Source organism: Procambarus clarkii, chromosome 63 (assembly GCF_040958095.1).
Source record: "Procambarus clarkii isolate CNS0578487 chromosome 63, FALCON_Pclarkii_2.0, whole genome shotgun sequence".
NCBI lineage: Eukaryota > Metazoa > Arthropoda > Malacostraca > Decapoda > Cambaridae > Procambarus > Procambarus clarkii.
Genome location: NC_091212.1, coordinates 14,760,018 through 14,779,584, shown reverse-complemented (window position 1 = coordinate 14,779,584; position 19,567 = coordinate 14,760,018). Strand labels below are relative to the sequence as shown.

Genomic DNA, 19,567 nt, shown 5'->3' with positions numbered 1-19,567 from the left:
AATATATCATTAAGGCTCGTGGACATAAAACACACAACATAAATACTTGAGATTCTTTTTTTAATGTTTATTCATGAAGAGTAATGGAAACCTTTAAACTCATCTGCTGATTCAAAGATACGCATCATGATGACTGAAAAACTTTTGCGTTCATCTTGTCCACTCCTCAGAATTCATATCTTTTGAATAATGAAGAGGTAAATAAAAAATAAGTATTTTTAATCATTTTAATTTCCTGTAATATTGGCTATCACCTTGTGCGATAACCATACAGATGTATCAAGGTGTGAGCTACATGGTGATAACGTTGGGTCTCTGATGCAGTGAGACCCTCACCTGGCCAGCACTCTCGTAGTCGGGCAGTTAGGAGTCCAACGATTATTACACCAATGGGTAGGAGGCATCAGTGGCAATACCACAGTTGTTGCTCCTGTTACGAGCCATATGAATGTACCCGCTGATGCCCCAGCCGGTGCCCCAGGAGTTCTTGACGAGCCAGTAGGTCTCTCCGCTCTCAGTTCCGTAGCCCACTACCAGTACAGCGTGGTCCAGGGTGGTTGACGAGCACCTCGACTCATAGTAGACACCTGCAAGATAAGTACACATATTGATATGTGGAACACCTCTTGGTTTCTTGTTATATGGAAGTGTGCTTTCATGTGAACTGTGGCTGAAAGCTAATATACAGTGTATGTCAAGCCCAGAGATTTTTATTTAAAATAAAATACAATATCAGGTAAATTCATGAATTACTTCTTAAAATTTGAAAAGTAATATGTTGAATGAACCCGCATATTGTGTTACTATATAGACGTTTGTGTATGTGTGTGATAGTTTGTCTTTACTCACCGCTGTTATAAAGCTGGAATGAAAGTCGTGATGCATCAATGGCAACTGAGATGGGACCAATGTTGGCAGAGGCTTCCAGCAGAGCGGCTTCATCTCCTTCAGGAATGGCCACATAACCAGTTAATGTGGCGACGACGTCGTTGGAATCGAAACGGCAGACATCATCCTGCGTGGACGGGGACGTAAAATTAGTTTGCGCATTGTCAAACAGGACATCTATATAAAGTTCAGATACTATAAGTATTTTATTAGTCAACTTATAACCAAGACGTGCGTTGTATATATGGAAAACTTACAATAGCCTCGTAAGGGTAGGAAGCCTCAGTGACAGAACCATGAGCCTTGATGTACTTGAAGGCCTGGTTCACCCATCCACCGTTGCATCCCTGGTTGAAGTAAATACCGCCGGCGCAGTCGACCAGCTGCTGCTCGGAGAGACTGATCAGCTTGCCGGTCTTAAGGTAGTGCTGACCCTCCAAGGAACCAGTCTGTGGCAAAACGGATAAATATATAATCAAGTAAATTTACATTTTAGGATTGCGAGGAAGACATGTAAATATAAAAAACTTAAATTCCTCGAAATGTGTTCCTTATATGATTAAATTCATTCTATATGGAAAATGTAAATAAGTTAATATCGATATAATTTTTCCTATTTATCCACTTATTGCAAGCCTGGATAATTCCTGCAGGCTAAGAACATGCGGGCAATTTATATCTTTGAGAAATTATTTACCGCAGAGAAAGACCAGCATGATCCACATTGTCCCTGGTCCTTGACACCAGTCACGGCTCCCTGGTTACGCCAGTCCACAGTTGCTGCCCTTGGGATCCTTCCTGTGGGAGTGAACACGCTGTCAGGCTCTGGGTTAGACTCCTTTTTGTACCCCTTCATCACAGCGTTGAATTCTTCATTCGTCTGTCATATAAAAAACTTGTTAGAAATTGTAGTGAAGAAAACTGTTTCATATATCAGAGTTATATTACAAATATATGAATCCAATTGCAAAATTGTGAAAATATCAGAAACTAGGAAGAGGCATCACTGACCATGTCACCAAATTGGTTCATTGCCAGGTTGAAGGTAACTTCGCCCCTCTCATACTTCTCGTTGAACTCTTTGACGTACTGAAGGTTATGTTCGAACACGCTCCTGCGGTACTGTTCCTCCTCTGCGTCAACATACTTGCGGCTATGGATGGTCTGTGGAAAACAACAAACTCGTATATCACATCACACATGCTTAATACTTGTTACACTACATATTTTCTTTAATTTCTTTAATACGAACTGCAGGCAATTATTATATCAATAATTTTTTTATTTTTTTTTTATTTATATATATATCTAAGTTTCTGCAGTAAATAATAATGATTTAACGTTTATTAAGGACCCCACTAATGAATCATTGTCCAAACATTGGGAATATATCAAGAACTTCTTCATTGAACCCCAGTAAACATTATAACCTAATTATTTTTTCCTAACTTACTGTTCTTAAATTTCTTTCATTAATATTTTCTAACCTACAATTCCTAAACTTTAATTTAACAAACACAAAATCAACCTAGAAATCACTTTTTTGTGTAATATGTTGGTACAATTTCATGTAAATTGTAAATTTGCTTAACTTGAAATACTAGTTAAAGAAAGAGGTATTAAATTGTGCTAAATTCTAATAAAAAAAAAAAAAATTTATGCATTTACAAATTTTACAATACTGACTTAATGAATAACAGAATGAACGTGGCATTACAATCAGTTTTTACTATAATAAATATTATGTTTCCTATACAATCTAATAATATATATTGTCACTCAGGACAGAAAATCTTGAGGGGTGATAATGGGCTTACCTTAAATTCCTCCCAAGTAGGATGGGCGGCCGCCACAGCCAAGCCACACAGAAGCAATGCTACGACCTTCATCTGTTTCACAAGAGAAACCATTCAGTGAAAATGCTGGCATTTTAATTGTAATATTCATCCTTATTCTACTTCATCAAATACAACATTTTTCATGATTTAACAGAAACTCTTGACTATTGAATTTTAAGACTTTCTTAATATGTTGTTCACTACATGATGCAATTTATATGAGAAATATTTGTTTGATTTCTGTAAATGAGATATTCCATTTAACATTAAACTTGACACTATAAAAGCTGGAGAGTTTTACCTTGGGTGGATGTAGAGTGCTGACCGGGTTAAGAGTGTATTGGGAGGGTGTTGGAGGGTATATATATATACGAGGAGCCCGTGGGAAGCAGTACACCTGCTGCTGCTACTGCCTCCACCACCTGCTGCCTTCCACAGTGCCTCTCATGTTCCCTCACAATCATGTCAACTAGCTGAGTACGGTCTCAGACCCCTTCGTGTACTAAGTACTATGTCAGGTACTTTGGGCCTTCTGTCTCAAGCACCTCGTAACACGGGCCCTGTCTCAGACACTTCGAACCATGATTCCTGTCTCAGAGACCTTGAACCCTGGTGAATTCGTTAGTGCACATTTCGTACTAAAATGGAAATTACTTATCAAAACTAGTAGCTACCCTAGACGTGATAGTGGGAAGGTGGAGCTACCCTAGACGTGATAGTGGGAAGGTGGAGCTACCCTAGACGTGATAGTAGGAAGGTGGAGCTACCCTAGACGTGATAGTGGGAAGGTGGAGCTACCCTAGACGTGATAGTGGGAAGGTGGAGCTACCCTAGACGTGATAGTGGGAAGGTGGAGCTACCCTAGACGTGATAGTGGGAAGGGGGAGCTTCCCTAGACGTGATAGTGGGAAGGTGGAGCTACCCTAGACGTGATAGTGGGAAGGGGGAGCTTCCCTAGACGTGATAGTGGGAAGGTGGAGCTTCCCTAGACGTGATAGTGGGAAGGGGAGCTACCCTAGACGTAATAGTGGGAAGGGGGAGCTTCCCTAGACGTAATAGTGGGAAGGTGGAGCTACCCTAGACGTGATAGTGGAAAGGTGGAGCTACCCTAGACGTAATAGTGGGAAGGTGGAGCTTCCCTAGACGTAATAGTGGGAAGGTGGAGCTACCCTAGACGTGATAGTGGGAAGGGGGAGCTTCCCTAGACGTGATAGTGGGAAGGTGGAGCTTCCCTAGACGTGATAGTGGGAAGGTGGAGCTTCCCTAGACGTAATAGTGGGAAGGTGGAGCTTCCCTAGACGTAATAGTGGGAAGGTGGAGCTTCCCTAGACGTAATAGTGGGAAGGTGGAGCTTCCCTAGACGTAATAGTGGGAAGGTGGAGCTTCCCTAGACGTAATAGTGGGAAGGTGGAGCTTCCCTAGACGTAATAGTGGGAAGGTGGAGCTTCCCTAGACGTAATAGTGGGAAGGGGGAGCTTCCCTAGACGTAATAGTGGGAAGGTGGAGCTTCCCTAGACGTAATAGTGGGAAGGGGGAGCTTCCCTAGACGTAATAGTGGGAAGGTGGAGCTTCCCTAGACGTAATAGTGGGAAGGGGGAGCTACCCTAGACGTAATAGTGGGAAGGGGGAGCTTCCCTAGACGTAATAGTTGTGTTCAAATTGCTCTTAAATTACCAATATTGTATTTTTGTATTTGTTACATATTTAGCACAAGTCCATAAGGTCGCTTTTGTTTATTTATTACCATCTTCGTCCTTGAGAAAACTGTTCCTTATCCTTATCTGTTATGAACCTTCAGTTCATAACCTTTCCCATGCCCCCCCCCCCATTCGTATCACTTCCCTTACCCCATACCCCCTTCGGCATGCTCACAGATGAACCCCTTTATCACAACTCTATTTGCGTACCCATCTACATATCCAACCCCTGGCCCCCCAGTCTTACTTTTTTTGACTGCTTCACCAACCCAAACCATCCTCACTTTGCAAGCACCCTCACCAAGCTAACACACACTTCATTCTCCCAGTACCCTGAGTCTCAGTCACTCAGGGTCCAGGAAGAGTACTGGGGCATGTACCTTTGGAGTACCTTTGCACTCCACGGTCCGGGTAAAGCCAGTATTTACGTTCAACAATAATTGTTCAATGGTAACACAGCCTTCGAGACCCACAGGTGAGAGGACAGTGCCACAAGGGGATTTTTTAGAGAGGAAAGTTCCACAAGAGGATCCTTAAAGAGTAAGCTTGTATATGAACGGTGGGCAGCTGCTCTTAATCCTACTCTCAGGTAGGATTAAGGTATCACAGGAAACAGGGACCTCACTCTCACACCTCTAATGAACAAATAAATACTACAGTATATTAATGGGGCTCTGTTTCAATCATCTTGCATGGGGGATTTCAGTATCCATATGTCCCGCTATTCTTGCTCCAGTTACTGATGTAAGGTGCACAACTTTTAAACACTTTTAATATAAAAATGTAAACAATATTTAATTTTTAATCGCTCAGTTTTAAACCATTGGCATTAACATAGTCTGTTCCTGTACCCACCTATGTTAAACAAAAATATATTTTTTTTTTACTTCTCAGTAGGTAAATATAAACAAATGGTTGTCGGCATTGAATAGCCAAGTAAATAAGAGAAATCAAACGAAGCAAAGAGAAGAAAAGTAGTGGTCTCACTTGAAGTTGCCTCACACTGATTCAACCTTTGACCCTCCACCTAAATATTGTGTTCTTCTCCCTTACTCGAAAACACATCGCTATCTTTGGAATAACCAAACTCGACCGGACCAAAGGAATGATAAGAGCGCAATACGGAGCCGTGTGGGTAAATTAGTGCCCACATGTTGTCCAGGAGGGTGAGAAGGTTCAGGCAGTGACACTCCGACACCTTTGCCCTGAAACGCGTGATATCGAGGACTTACACATTGCCACATACTGTTTATAAACAACTCCAGCGGCCAGTTATCCAGATGGCGAGGCTCCCGGGCCAGCTGGTGGCGCAGCCAGCACTACGCAGCCGGCTCTACGCAGCCGGCACTACGCAGCCGGCACTACGCAGCCGGCTCTACGCAGCCGGCTCTACGCAGCCGGCTCTACGCAGCCGGCTCTACGCAGCCGGCACTACGCAGCCGGCACTACGCAGCCGGCACTACGCAGCCGGCTCTACGCAGCCGGCTCTACGCAGCCGGCTCTACGCAGCCGGCTCTACGCAGCCGGCTCTACGCAGCCGGCACTACGCAGCCGGCACTACGCAGCCGGCTCGAGTAATGGTTGGACTCTGCGAACAACTAAACCCAACCTGCTCTTATTTTTCTTGGTATATCGACCGCGGCATAAATTATATACAAATGAATATTCCTATAAAAGGGGTAAAATTTTATTTTTCAATATAAAATGTATAAAATTAGTTTGATAATTCACAGTGCGAAGATAAGAACCGGTTGCTATGTTCACATTTGTTATAAATGTAACTGCAGAGGCTAATTATCCTATCATATCCAATTCTAAGTTAAGATAACGTAGCCTGGTTAACATTATCTAACCTAAACCTCACGCAATGCATTTATCAATATATTTTAATATATGCTAATTGTAGACGCGTTCGAAATTCTTAAAGGCTCTTTTAGGAAGCTGTCAGGACATGATATGGAAACTATCATGTTTGATTATTCCTCGCTGTCAATAACAGAGCAGCAGCTCCTACAGCACCAGGTCAATCCTAGACATGAAGCCTGATGCTTCTTTATGCAAGCCTCGGCCAAAGGGCGAGGCTTGCAGTAAGTTCAATGGTTAGTATCACGTCTTCTTTTGGGATTCAACCTCAGTGAGGATCTCCCTCAAGAGTGAGTTTGGCATAAATATTTATTTGAATGTTAATTTGGTTATGAAAAGAACAGGTTATTCAGAAAACATGAGGTTTGTTTACCCTACTCTATAACAAATATGGTTGATGTTAGATTACTTATGTATAAAGGCAAAAATTTCAGATAACACCCATTGGATAATATGCACGTTTAACAGACGACTTAAAATAATTTAAGACAAGGCTTCAACGTTCTTCGACTTAACAGTAAACAAACTTGATTAACAATTCGCCGTCTCTACTGACGGGAATTGATGGGACAACGACGAGGAGCATTTTCATCACCTGAATTCCTGAAACATGATAATTAATGTATCCGCAGCAATTTAGTCATATCTGGTTGCTATGAAACCTTGCAAGGAATCAACACAGATGTGAGTAACATCCATTGAATTCCTTTTGAGCTAAACGTCTCATTGTAAGACAAGTAAAGTTACAATACATTTGAAAAATAAGATCACATATAATTGCTACGTCAGCTTATCGTTGCTTACCAGCATGATGTAAAATGTTCAATATTACGTTCGCCGAGGTATATGAGATTTTTTAAATCCCTGTCATATAGCACTATTAGCAGGCAAATAATAGACATGTCTTAAGTAATGGAGACATTACTTGGAGTCACAAGTAATAGTACACTTTATAAAAACAAATCTGTTTGCTAATCAGTTGTATGAGTCAATTTCAGACATTCAGTGGGTTTATTTTCATGAAGATATCATTAAACTATTTTGATTTTGGAAACCTCCCCCAGAAACAGAAATCAGACATTTGTTATGTTTTCGCATGTTTCAGTTCTCACGATTTGTCAAGGAAATCATTCATCGCCACCTGCAGGGACAGTCTTCCATGTATGTCAGGAGAGACTCACCTCACAGGCCAAGCAAAAATATCCTGGAATTGTCTGGAGTCGAGGTTCGAATCACCAAGGACCCAATCGAATGAAATGTTATTACTGCAGTCTTTCCAGTAGGCGCATATATTACTGAATGTGATCAAAAGGGTGAGAGAAATTATTCTAGCACGAATCTGTTTTATTTTTATTTACATTCTTTTTTTCACTTGAGAATGAAATTGCAATATTAGCTCTCCAAAAGTTCCTTTTCACAATTTTATTTAGTCTGACAATAAGAGTTAACGAAACATATCTTTTAGTACCTTTGTCAAAGGCAGAGTTGGAACGATTTCAAATTATTTTGGTGTGTGTACCTCGAGGAAATAAGGAAGATGAGCCGCCATGCTACTTCAGATACAACAGATTATTAAAATATTCCACAGGAATGTCCTCTCCACGGTCCCCATAACGAAACGAGAGAGAGGATCCTGATAAACATTATTGATAGAAATGTGACCCCCTCCCTAATGACACCAATCAGAAGACTGAATGAATAATTAAGCTTGTATGTTGACTCCCTTTTCACTTCGGTCCCTGTTGACGATGTTCTAGTAGTCCTGTAGGACAGATTTAAAACTTACCAAGAAACTTTGTCGCGATGGAGGAAACCTATCGCGACAAAGTTTCTAGGTGTGGATCCTCTACTTGTATGAACATGACACCATAAGGGTTCTAAAAAGTCTCTTCACTACATACTTCGAGTTGTTTGCTAAGTGTACATTATAAGACATTATAATTTATAATGTATATTCCTCTTTATAATGCATTCCTCTTAACATTGTAAGAAGTTAAGAGGAATACAAGCTGGATTTTGATGAACTTTATCCATCATCAATATAATAGTCTCATCCACTGTCACGATGATGGGCAACATCCAGAGGCGATCTCACGCCAGAGGCTTCGCAGGGCGTCGACAAATTCCTTCGGAGACCTAAGGCTTAGACTGTTGGGCACGCTTATAGTCAGCTTAGTGTTGAGTCGCTTAGCCAGTCTGTACGTTGGTGTAGATGTCTGGCTAATGCTGGAAGAAAGCGGATTACCAGGTTTGTGGGTCCTGACATCTGTACATCGAAGCTTATACTCTCCGGTGGCTTTAGACACTGGGAAGTCAAGACCTTTGGACATTAACAGCTTCAATAAATCTACCTTAGTTTTTAGTTCGATAGTAGTATCCATAGTGATCTTTTGGAATTCAGGTTGGTCAGAATGAGGTCTATATTCTCAGTATTTTCATACTTTTTTGGAGAATACCCTTTTCTGACAACTCTTTCCTTATTCTGTCCAAGGTTCTAAAATGCAGCTTTGAGATCAAGAGACATTAGTTCGAATTTTGTAGTCCGAGTTCTTCCTCCTCCTACAATAATTTCCGTCTATAAAGTATCCTTGGTGGTGATCTTCCTGTCTGTCTAAAGGTCTAATATGTCATTCCTTTGTGTCTCAAGGTCTAATATGTCATTCCTCTGTGTCTCAAGGTCTAATATATCATTCCTTTGTGTCCCAAGGTCTAATATATCATTCCTTTGTGTCTCAAGGTCTAATATGTCATTCCTCTGTGTCTCAAGGTCTAATATATCATTCCTTTGTGTCCCAAGGTCTAATATATCATTCCTTTGTGTCCCAAGGTCTAATATGTCATTCCTCTGTGTCTCAAGGTCTAATATATCATTCCTTTGTGTCCCCAAGGTCTTATATATCATTCCTTTGTGTCTCAAGGTCTAATATGTCATTCCTCTGTGTCTCAAGGTCTAATATATCATTCCTCTGTGTCCCAAGGTCTAATATATCATTCCTTTGTGTCCCAAGGTCTAATATGTCATCCAGCAGGATCTACAGCTCCATCTTCCGCGCCCTTTCATTGGTCTGGACATAACGTGACAGTTCATTCCTAGATTTAAGGGAGCAATTTTGTCCTCAGTGACACCGGCGAGATTCATGAAGCCAACTCTGGGTCAGAGAGTCTCAGTGGGACCTCCAAAGTCGTACATTTTTCGGTGGTCGTTGTGTCGGTATTATGAGTATGAGAGTCGGCTGGGTCGTCGAGGCTTCAGATGATACTGGTCGGGAGGTCGTCGTCGAAATGCTATTTTGCTAAATAAAAGAAATAGCCAATTGTATGCGTCATCTTTGCATTGCTTTAAATTTTCTGAGTAAACTGCGATATATATTACAATACACATTTGTATAGAGTATGATAAACTTACAGTAATAAACAACGATAAAGTTAAAGAATACAATGAAAAGTCGATTATACTTAAAATATTCAAAAAATTAAACAATTGAATACGAAAAACAAATGATTTATTAAAAATTTTATCATATTATGTGAATATACAATTAATAATTTGGGAAGAAAATAAAGTAACACTAGTTACATTCAAGCAAGATTTAAGGACAATTTCTCTTTTATTTAAATGATGCTACAAATTATAAATCCTTATTTCATCTTCTTAATTTCCTGCCATGTGTAATTATAATTTATTTTTAAGCAAAAGGTTTTTTTTTAAGATATCCGAGATATTCCATTTCTTAAAAATATTACCAGCTGAGGAATTTATTCACCTCAGGTACATATAATCAGCAACAAAGTCTCCCAAGAATTAGCACTTGAGTATGAGAATACAAATGTAGGAAGCCATCTGCAGAATACAGTTTATAGGCGAAAAGACGGTTTAGCGTAGATGAAGAGAGCTGATCTTGTCTACCAAATCATCAGAGGCATCCCAGCTACTCATCCCGAGGTCTCAAGGCTCCACGCTGAGTCCCTCTGCGGCCATTCATCATGGCACTCACCTCATCCTCCGTCTGTAAATGATTTACATTAGAAGCTCGAGGAATAACTTAAATCCCCCGAAAACGCTTACTAGTAAGAATAATGAAATTCTTGTTAAATATATCTACTAGATTATTTTTTACATGATATTTATTGGATCTGTAGTTTATTACTGTGCCTTACAAAATTTACTTCCCAACTTCTATTTGGTACAACCTAGAAGTACGAAGTGAAGGTGATTCTAGGTGCCCCAAGATGCACAAGAATCACTAAAGTGAGGTGAAGACCTGAAGCATCCTACTAGTATATAGAGAATCATTCAAATAAACATGACTTTTCTGCATTAAAGTCATGAGATGCCTGACATTTCCATTATCGCACAGAGACAAATTATTTTGTGTTCTTTTTTACACCAGTGATTGATGCTGGCCCCGCCAACCCACTCCCTGCCTGATGTGTGATTTGATAAAAAAAATGATCGAAACTCGTCACACTGAACTAATCTTAAATGCAATCTATCTTTGTCACTGACATTCCAATTTATCTGCAATTCCACTATGCAAATATAATACACAAACGCCACTAAGAAGTGTAATAAGACTCTTGCCCTTCTAAAATCTGTCTCAATCAAAAATGGAATCCAAAATTTTCCATTGAAGTAACCGATCCCAAGGCCATTTATATGGTCTAGAGTAGTTGCAAATAAGTTCAAACAAAATTTGAATTCCCTTTTTTATGCATAAGACAGAGACGGAATTCATCAGGAGAAAGCGCCTAGCCTGAATGAGTAAAAAAAAAAGACAATATTGCACTTAAAACCCAATAGGACGACAGACTAAAATCTGATATATGAAAAAGAATTAAAAGAATGCTGACAAGGATCACAGGGGTATAAAACATTGACCCTGTAAAAAGCGAGGTCGACGCTACACCGACCAATCCAAATGGTCACACCTTCAGATCACAAAAATATTAATTTCAGACCCAAAAATAAGCACTGCTGCATGTGCATTCGTGCCTCCAATACGTGCCTCCAATACGTGCCTCCAATACGTACCTCCAATACGTGCCTCCAATAGGTGCCTCCAATACGTGCCTCCAATACGTACCTCCAATACGTGCCTCCAATACGTGCCTCCAATACGTGCCTCCAATACGTGCCTCCAATACGTGCCTCCAATACGTGCCTCCAATACGTGCCTCCAATACGTGCCTCCAATACGTACCTCCAATACGTGCCTCCAATACGTGCCTCCAATAGGTGAACGTAAACTAACATACCAAGTCCCCAAGCTTGTTTATCTTCATGGTAAAGCTGATCTCTCCTCTCTCATACTTCTTGTTGTTGTCTTCGATGTGCTGTAAGTTTTCCTCGAACACTTTCTTGCGGTAACTTTCCTCCTCTGTGCTCTTGTACTTTTTGTCATACTCGGCCTGAGGGAAGTATCAGGAGCTAAACCAGTAGATAATATAATACTGTACTTGTAAAAAAAAAATATGAGAATAGAGCCTGTTACCTAGCAGTAAAATAGGTACCTGGGTGTTAGTCAGCTGTCACGGGCTGCTTCCTGGGGGTGGAGGCCTGGTCGAGGACCGGGCCGCGGGGACACTAAAAAGCCCCGAAATCATCTCAAGATAACCTCAAGATAGAGAGGTGGGGGGGGGGGGGGGAATGAGTGGTTTTTCTTCCTTGTTAAAATTATAATTTATGTACAGATTCTATCACACAAGAATATTTAAAAAACACAGTGTAAATTCATGGCACACCACCAAGCCAGAGGTTATGTTCTATAAACAGGAATCAATGTGATAATACATTGACTCATTTAATTAACACAACGCAAATTCAGATCCCAAATTAAAAAACGCAAGTTCGATATACATACATAAATTAACGACTTGGTTTAATTACAAATTTAAGAACGTATAACAGTTGTAAATGAAAATTGTAAACGTAGGTACATTCGACACATGGCTGCTGCAACAATGAACTACAACAATTTACAAAGTTACTTGGTTAAATAATAACGAAAGGAGGCACAATGTCATTTGAATAATAATGACATTAACACAAGTGAGGAGATAATAACAATGATTATAAACAAAAGTTCAAAACATGAAAAAAGACATATATATAGTACACTTAACTGTAAACAAACACACACAAACAATTACAAATTTCATTGTGTGACAATTGAAAAGTCAATAGCACTACACAGGGCAACAACGACGCTTCAGACTAACTGTCGTAACACTTCATTCTCCCAATCAGTAAACAACACTCAATTAAAAGCATTACACACACTCACTCACAATCACTAGTATAGTATAGAAACCCATTTCTAAAACCAGTGTTAAATTAACCCAACGCCAGAACAATCCTGAGTCACACTCACCTTCACTCGACACACTCCTCTGTGAGTCAAGTACTCAGTTCCCCTTGGGAAAAATGAGTAATCTATCACAAGGTATAATGTTGCCTCCACTCCAAAATAACTCCAAAAGTCTCACAAAGGTATACCTCTTCAAGCTATCAATCCACACAAAATACACAAAATCCGGCAAAATTTCAACTAACGCATTCCGCGTTTTAGGTCTAAATCAGGAAAGGGGAAAAAATGACAACTTTAAACGATGCAGTCGAATATCAGCTCCAGACACGTCTAACTTACGCCTCCGAAGCCAATCGAGAAACACCACAGAACCCCGACACAAATAAAACACATGAAACTGGGCGAGGAGTCACAATTACGTGGCTGAAGTATGTTGACCAATCCACACACTAGAAAATGAAGGGACAACGACGTTTCGGTCCGTCCTGGACCATTCTCAAGTCGATTGAGAATAGTCCAGGACAGACCGAAACGTCGTCGTCCCTTCATTTTCTAGTGTGTGGTCTGGTCAACAATCCACATTAAACTGGGCTTCCACTTCAGCACAATGTACAGATGCATGAAGGGAGGACGAATGACCCTATGACATTGAGCATCGCACAGTTAACCATGTGAGCCATCGAGCCATCGAAGTAACAATTAACATAGATGAAACCCACCTAGTTCCCCCCTCCCTCCCCAGTCGCACCCTCAGCTCCCAACACGAGGGCGAGGCTGGTTGAGAGGCGGGACCAAAGAGCCGAAGCTCAACCCCCGCAGCACAACTAGGGGACTACACGAACCCTTGAACACCGTTCACATTACCAGGAACAGGCGCATCCAAACTGACCAAGGCATCACACAAGTCGTATTCATTATCTTTCCTGAGGCCCAGTCACGTGGCTTGGACGGTAGAGCGACGGTCTTGCGTCATGTAGGTCGGCGTTCAATCCCCGACCAGTCAAAATGGTTGGACACCATTCCTTTAACCCCCCCGTCCCATCCCAAATCCTAATCCTGATCCCTTTCAAGGGTCATATAGTCGTAATGGCTTGGCCCTTTCTTCTCATAGTCCACTTTTCCTTGCTGTTCCGAGTACAGTGGTAAGTGTTGAAGTACAGAGTGTCTTAGTTACACATAGTGTCCCCAAGGTTCCAAGGGGTTGTCATAGCCAGGGGGTGGTAATGGGGGACGAGCTCCCATGACCTATAAAATGCTCCTATATGGCATGCGTCTCTACTAGCCTCTGACAACCAAGTCCAACTCCTGGCCTGCACGGGTGGCTTAGTCTAAGTCCGGCGGAACTGCTTTTACCGACAGGAGAAGGGGCGAGGGCGTGCCTCTGGCGCCTTAAAACCAGCTGCTCCGGGTAGATGGGACTCGATAGCCTGGGAAGGCAGCCCATCTAGGCGAAGGAAAACCCTGATTTTAAACCTCCGCTGCCTTGCGGCCATACCCCTGTTTTGGGAAAGGCTTCAGGAGTCAACCTCGAGGAAAAATCCGGAGTTGGAGCCCCTAAGGCAGTTCGTTGTTGACGTCGACCTCGTTCTGGCAGCTCCTGCGACGTTGCTGGAACCATGTGTATTGGCATTTGCCTTTCTATTGGATAATTTCAGTAACGTGGAGAGGGGGGGACCTGCTGCATGGGTAACAGCTTCTCCTCCATATCTACCTACCCAGGCTTTGCGCCCTGGAAAGGGCACTCCAGCTTCGCCTCACAGCGTCGAACCAAACTCCATAGTCTCCCGAGACTGAAGGATGCCTACTATAGTGTCCCCAATAAGATCTATAAAGGTTCTAAATTATTAGGAGACGTCGTGATAAGTTTCATCATGTGTCTCCTAATTACGCAGCACTTACTTTCAACACTCTAGTATCATTCGATTTGTAACTGTGTGTGTGTGTGTGTGTGTGTGTGTGTGTGTGTGTGTGTGTGTGTGTGTGTGTGTGTGTGTGTGTGTGTGTGTGTGTGTGTGTGTGTGTGTGTGTGTGTGTGTGTGTGTGTGTGTGTGTGTGTGTGTGTGTGTGTGTGTGTGTGTGTGTGTGTGTGTGTGTGTGTGTGTGTGTGTGTGTGTGTGTGTGTGTTAAACATCAGTAGGAACGCAATAATTGATCTATAATCTTAGCACTACCTTAAACTCCTCCCAGGAGGTGTTAGCGGCCGCCAGAACCAAGCCACACAGGAGCAAGACCGCGACCTTCATCTGAAGCGGAATACAGAAAAAAAACAAAGGAATTCCAACGAATTTTGATTAAAACTTTATCTTTGATTCTGTGTTATAAATTTATCGATAAAACTAAACTAATACGGGTTTCGTAAACTGGTTATTTACATGAAACTGAAAGATTAATCTACGAACGCTTATTTGATTCTATGTTAGATATTGAAGAAAGCTTTGTATGGAAATAGCAGCAAGGCTCACCATGGTTGAAAGTCTATTGAAGGACGTTGCAGTATATATATACTTAGTAGAGCCCGTGGGAGGCAGTTCACCTGCTGTTGCCTCTACTGTCTGTTGCCTCTCACGGTGCCTGGCACTGCCACGCGCTTCTGCACCCTCCCCCCCCCCTCCCCATATCCCCCCCCCCCTATTATCTATAAGGCTTACGTAACTATGCTTTACTTATCGATGACTCTAGGGAAGTGAGATATGAATCTTTATGCTCCGCCTGTAAGCCTTTCTTTGTACCTATTGTCTTATTTGTTTTAATTTTCTTAATGCTGGAGTTTCCTTGTCGTATTTGCTCCTGAAGTTGGGGGATGGAGGTGGCTTCCACAACTTCTTAATTCACTGCATTCTACTTACTGACCACTCGTAGAGAGTACAAGTATTTCCATACTTTCGTTCGAATTAATTGGCTTTCAATCTTTCACGTATATCCGCTTATTCTATTTTCTTTCAATTTAAATACACTGTTCCTGTTCCCCCTATCTATTTTCCTCGGCATTTTGTGTGCGTTAATATCCACATGGGAAAAATGAAACGAAAATTCCGAGCACTTTCGTGTTTCAAAAATTTTTCAAGAAAATCAAAAGATAGAAAAGACATGGGTTTAGTGTTATATGTCCCCAACACGAGAGTAGATTAATAAAAGGCATAAACATAATATCGAATAATGGAAGGGACACGATTGATTTGGAAAAGGCCATCCCCTTATTCTTGGAATAAGCCAATTTCACAACTGTATCTATTCTTTACATAATTGTACACATATCGCGAATCTCACTGATTATAAAGCTATCTAATTTATACAATCCTGGACTGACATAATATGTTATCTAAGATACTACTTTTATAAATGAAGATTCAATAATATTTCTTTCGCAGACCGATTTATATACAACAATTTCGAATGAATTTGTCTATTAAATTTTGGAATTTCATTCAAATGGCAGAATTATTGCATTCTTAGGACTCTTCTTTCTTTTCCAAACTAAAGAAAGCCTTATGAGTAATTTGGCTGGCTTTATCAATAAATGACTTAGGGTATTTATATTGAAATCTAAACTATATATGACACTAATTTTATCATATATAAACCTAAGACTACATACCCCTAGAGCCCTCGAAATCATTGAAGAAACTACTGCTTAGTTAACTTTGATGATGAGATTAACACAAGTGTACATAACACCCCAACATTTGTTGGTTTTCCATATACAAAAAACTTGAAATTATTTTCACATTTTTTAATTAACACAACTCAAGAGTAGTAATTTACAATTTCTATCTTTTTTATGCACCCGCCATACCCATCTTGTGGGAGGTGGTGGACAGGGTTACAGAGGCACATAATGGGTTCAGGAACTGAATCACATAGTTCATTTAGCTAAGCAAGTGACAATCACTTGAAGCTAATTACACAATTGTCAAGGGTATATATGCATGTACATATATATACAATAATTTACACATATACATATATACATATCGATAATCTTTCTGTATCACAAGGGGTTAAACCAAAGGCTCACAACAGTCACTATATAAGGCACTTTACATCCATGGTGAGTCATACAGTTACTAGTCTTGCTCCACACCCACCCAACTGGGCGGCAGCTTTACAGTCATGTGCTCCACACCCACCCAACTGGGTGGCAGCTTTACAGTCATGTGCTCCACACCCACCCAACTGGGTGGCAGCTTTACAGTCATGTGCTCCACACCCACCCAACTGGGCGGCAGCTTTACAGTCATGTGCTGCACACCCACCCAACTGGGTGGCAGCTTTACAGTCATGTGCTGCACACCCACCCAACTGGGTGGCAGCTTTACAGTCATGTGCAGGCTGCACTTACAGTAAGCACATTTTGGATATTTCGCTAAGATTCCCGGCAGTATATCATAATAAAGTACTTACACATTTCTTGGATTGATGGTGTTATCTCTGAATTCCGCGATATTTTCACATTCCATTATATAATGACGCAAAGTATGCGAATAGTTCTGCTGACAGAGTTTACATTTAGTTAAATCTTCATAATGGTATTAAAGAATTGTTTTCCTCAATTTCCTTTTAAATTAATTATTTAGATATTTAATATAAATAAAAAAAATCAAGATTTCTTCTCGTAAGTCATAAGCAAATGACATCATCAATATAGTTAAACCATGTGACAATAGAAGGCAAAATTCTATATAATAGTTTTGTTCCAAATAATCCTATATATATAAATTACTTAAAACCAGAGTAAGAGAGTAAGAATTACCCATAGCAATTCTAATTTTTTTAGTAGGATTCCTTGTTAAATACAAAATTAGAGTTAATAACACACAGTTTATCAATTCAATTAACGAAGGTACTGGAAAAGGCAAATCATTCTTTAACAGTTCATCAAATACAAATTTTATTAGGTCACCAACCAGAACTTCAGTGAATAAAGAAGTTACATCATAGCTAACCGTTTTATAATTACAGAGGTCTTTATTATCACATATTATATCAAATAAATTAGCATTATTCTTTATATCTGAATGAGAAACATTACCAACAATTTGATTTAAAACTTGCAACAGTCTTTTTGAAAGTTTATATGATAACAGAACTCATTGAACTAATTATTGGCTTGATCTGATTATTTAGTTCATATGTTTTAACGGGGGCCACACACATAAGATAATGATGGAGTTATTGTCATAAATTTTGTAATTATCAGATTACTTTTGAAATTTATATTATTTTTTGTTTAATCTGTTATCAATAACATCGAATTTTGTATATGTATCAGAATAACTTAACACGTTCAATATGTCTATATAGTATTTTTTTCAAAATTAAATTTGCATTAGATTTGTCGGCTTAGGTAACATGCAATTATTAATTTTTCTTTAGGTGTCCAAAAGCTTTAAAAAATCATTGTGAACAGTTTGGCAATATAGATTTCGACATTGCACTATGCACCAAACTTTTGCATACATTAATACCTCCAATTGGCAAATCATTGTTGCTTTTTTCAAATTACAAAAAGCATTAGCTATTTCACTCATTATATTTCTTGTAGCACTGAAGTTCAGGCCCTAACCAGGAGCAGTAGTGATGTTTTTGGCCAAGAGTGTATCAAACAAATTTATCACAAATTTGCTATTAGTATGTATAGTGCAATAGCTAATTTCTATTAAATTATCCAGTTTATAATTAAGTTTTCTTTGTAGATCATTGCTCACATTTCTTAATTTCTGATAACAATGATACCATTCGAATTTTCGGTTGCATATATGCATGGGGGACCATTCAGGCTTGTTCGCATTTGTGTTTCTCACGTGTGCCCCAAAGAATGAGGTGATTTGATAAAATACTATGCACAAGATTACCATCAGAGCGCCGGCGGCGGTGATGGGGAAATAGCCTCGGCTACCATCATCTTTTGTCCAGTTGTGATGGTCGAGTGGTTAAGGTGTCCTGTACACTAGTTGCATAGTGCTCCTAGCAGTATGGGTTCGAATCACTTCAGAGGTGTGAGTTTTCGGTTGCATATATGCCTAGGGACCATTCAGGCTTCTTTGCATAATATTATATATATATATATATATATAATATATATATATATATATATATATATATATATATATATATATATATATATATATATATATATATATATATATATATATATATATATACTGAAAACTCACACCCCAGAAGTGACTCGAACCCATACTCCCAGGAGCAACGCAACTGGTAACTACAGGACGCCTTAATCCGCTTGACCATTACGACCGGACAAAAGGAAGTGATAGCTGAAGCTATTTGAACCATATATACACCAAAAAAACTGTTTAAATATTTTGCCTCGATTATATCTGCGAACCAATATTTCACTCTTTAATATAACAAACCAAAGATTGGAAGTAGATTAACGACGCAGTAGACAATATAATCTGCGACGGGTGACTATGACATTTGATCCCAGCATCAAAAATAATCTCAAGAAACACACTATCAGTCAAACACACAGCAAGTCTCCCATTGGTAAATTTATTCTCAATGTATAAACTTTGGTATAAGGTTAGATAAAGTATTCTGCATACGAGACATTAGCAGCAGCTGACAGCATATTGTAAATTAATACATTTTCTGTGTAAATTTAATTAATATGCTTGTTGTATATAAATGAAGAATTAGACAGGATTTAACTGTGTAAATTTCTATAGTCTGCGTAAATGTTGAGATATTCTTTATGAATCAGTCATGATATGCGATGCCAGGAATTAAAAAGATTGTTTTAAATCCCTGAACTGGACGGAGCAGGTATCGTCCGTACGAGTTTCGTGCAAGGGTAAATACGCACATGTCATTACCAATACCAATTTTATCACAGGAAAATTTGGGGAAAAAAGTTATAACACCTCACGAGTTAGAGCTAAATTTGTATATATAACTTTTTCCTAAAACATTTCCCATGCTACATCAGGGAATTAAAAAGTCGATTGAA

General features: G+C 39.8%; 2 protein-coding genes across 2 annotated transcripts; both read right to left on the bottom strand.

Moving 5' to 3' along the window:
* Window positions 1–213: 213 nt before the first annotated feature.
* Window positions 214–3,101, bottom strand: LOC123769498 (digestive cysteine proteinase 1-like). Its single transcript, XM_045760647.2, has 7 exons — window positions 3,028–3,101; window positions 2,706–2,777; window positions 1,900–2,052; window positions 1,586–1,768; window positions 1,146–1,337; window positions 850–1,015; window positions 214–587 (listed from the first exon to the last, which is right to left on the bottom strand). Exons 2-7 carry the CDS (start codon window positions 2,775–2,777, stop codon window positions 382–384), a joined length of 972 nt encoding a protein of 323 aa, XP_045616603.1. The 5' UTR covers window positions 3,028–3,101; the 3' UTR covers window positions 214–381.
* A 6,671-nt stretch (window positions 3,102–9,772) lies between these two features.
* On the bottom strand, window positions 9,773–15,180 carry LOC123769499 (digestive cysteine proteinase 2). The gene is made up of 4 exons (XM_045760648.2): window positions 15,057–15,180; window positions 14,766–14,837; window positions 11,543–11,695; window positions 9,773–10,293 (listed from the first exon to the last, which is right to left on the bottom strand). The coding sequence occupies exons 1-4, from the start codon at window positions 15,057–15,059 to the stop codon at window positions 10,216–10,218; spliced, it is 306 nt and encodes a 101-aa protein (XP_045616604.1). The 5' UTR covers window positions 15,060–15,180; the 3' UTR covers window positions 9,773–10,215.
* Between the last annotated feature and the right edge of the window lie 4,387 nt (window positions 15,181–19,567).

Excerpts from the sequence above, each read along its gene's own strand:
- LOC123769498 (XM_045760647.2), bottom strand. The coding sequence starts at position 2,777 with ATGAAGGTCGTAGCATTGCTTCTGTGTGGCTTGGCTGTGGCGGCCGCC. Across the intron at positions 2,053-2,705 it reads CTACTTGGGAGGAATTTAAG|ACCATCCATAGCCGCAAGTA; the intron begins GTAAGCCCATTA and ends TGTTTTCCACAG. Across the intron at positions 1,016-1,145 it reads CCTACCCTTACGAGGCTATT|GATGATGTCTGCCGTTTCGA; the intron begins GTAAGTTTTCCA and ends CCGTCCACGCAG.
- LOC123769499 (XM_045760648.2), bottom strand. Across the intron at positions 11,696-14,765 it reads CCTCCTGGGAGGAGTTTAAG|GCCGAGTATGACAAAAAGTA; the intron begins GTAGTGCTAAGA and ends TACTTCCCTCAG. Across the intron at positions 10,294-11,542 it reads TAAACAAGCTTGGGGACTTG|ACGGAGGATGAGGTGAGTGC; the intron begins GTATGTTAGTTT and ends AATCATTTACAG.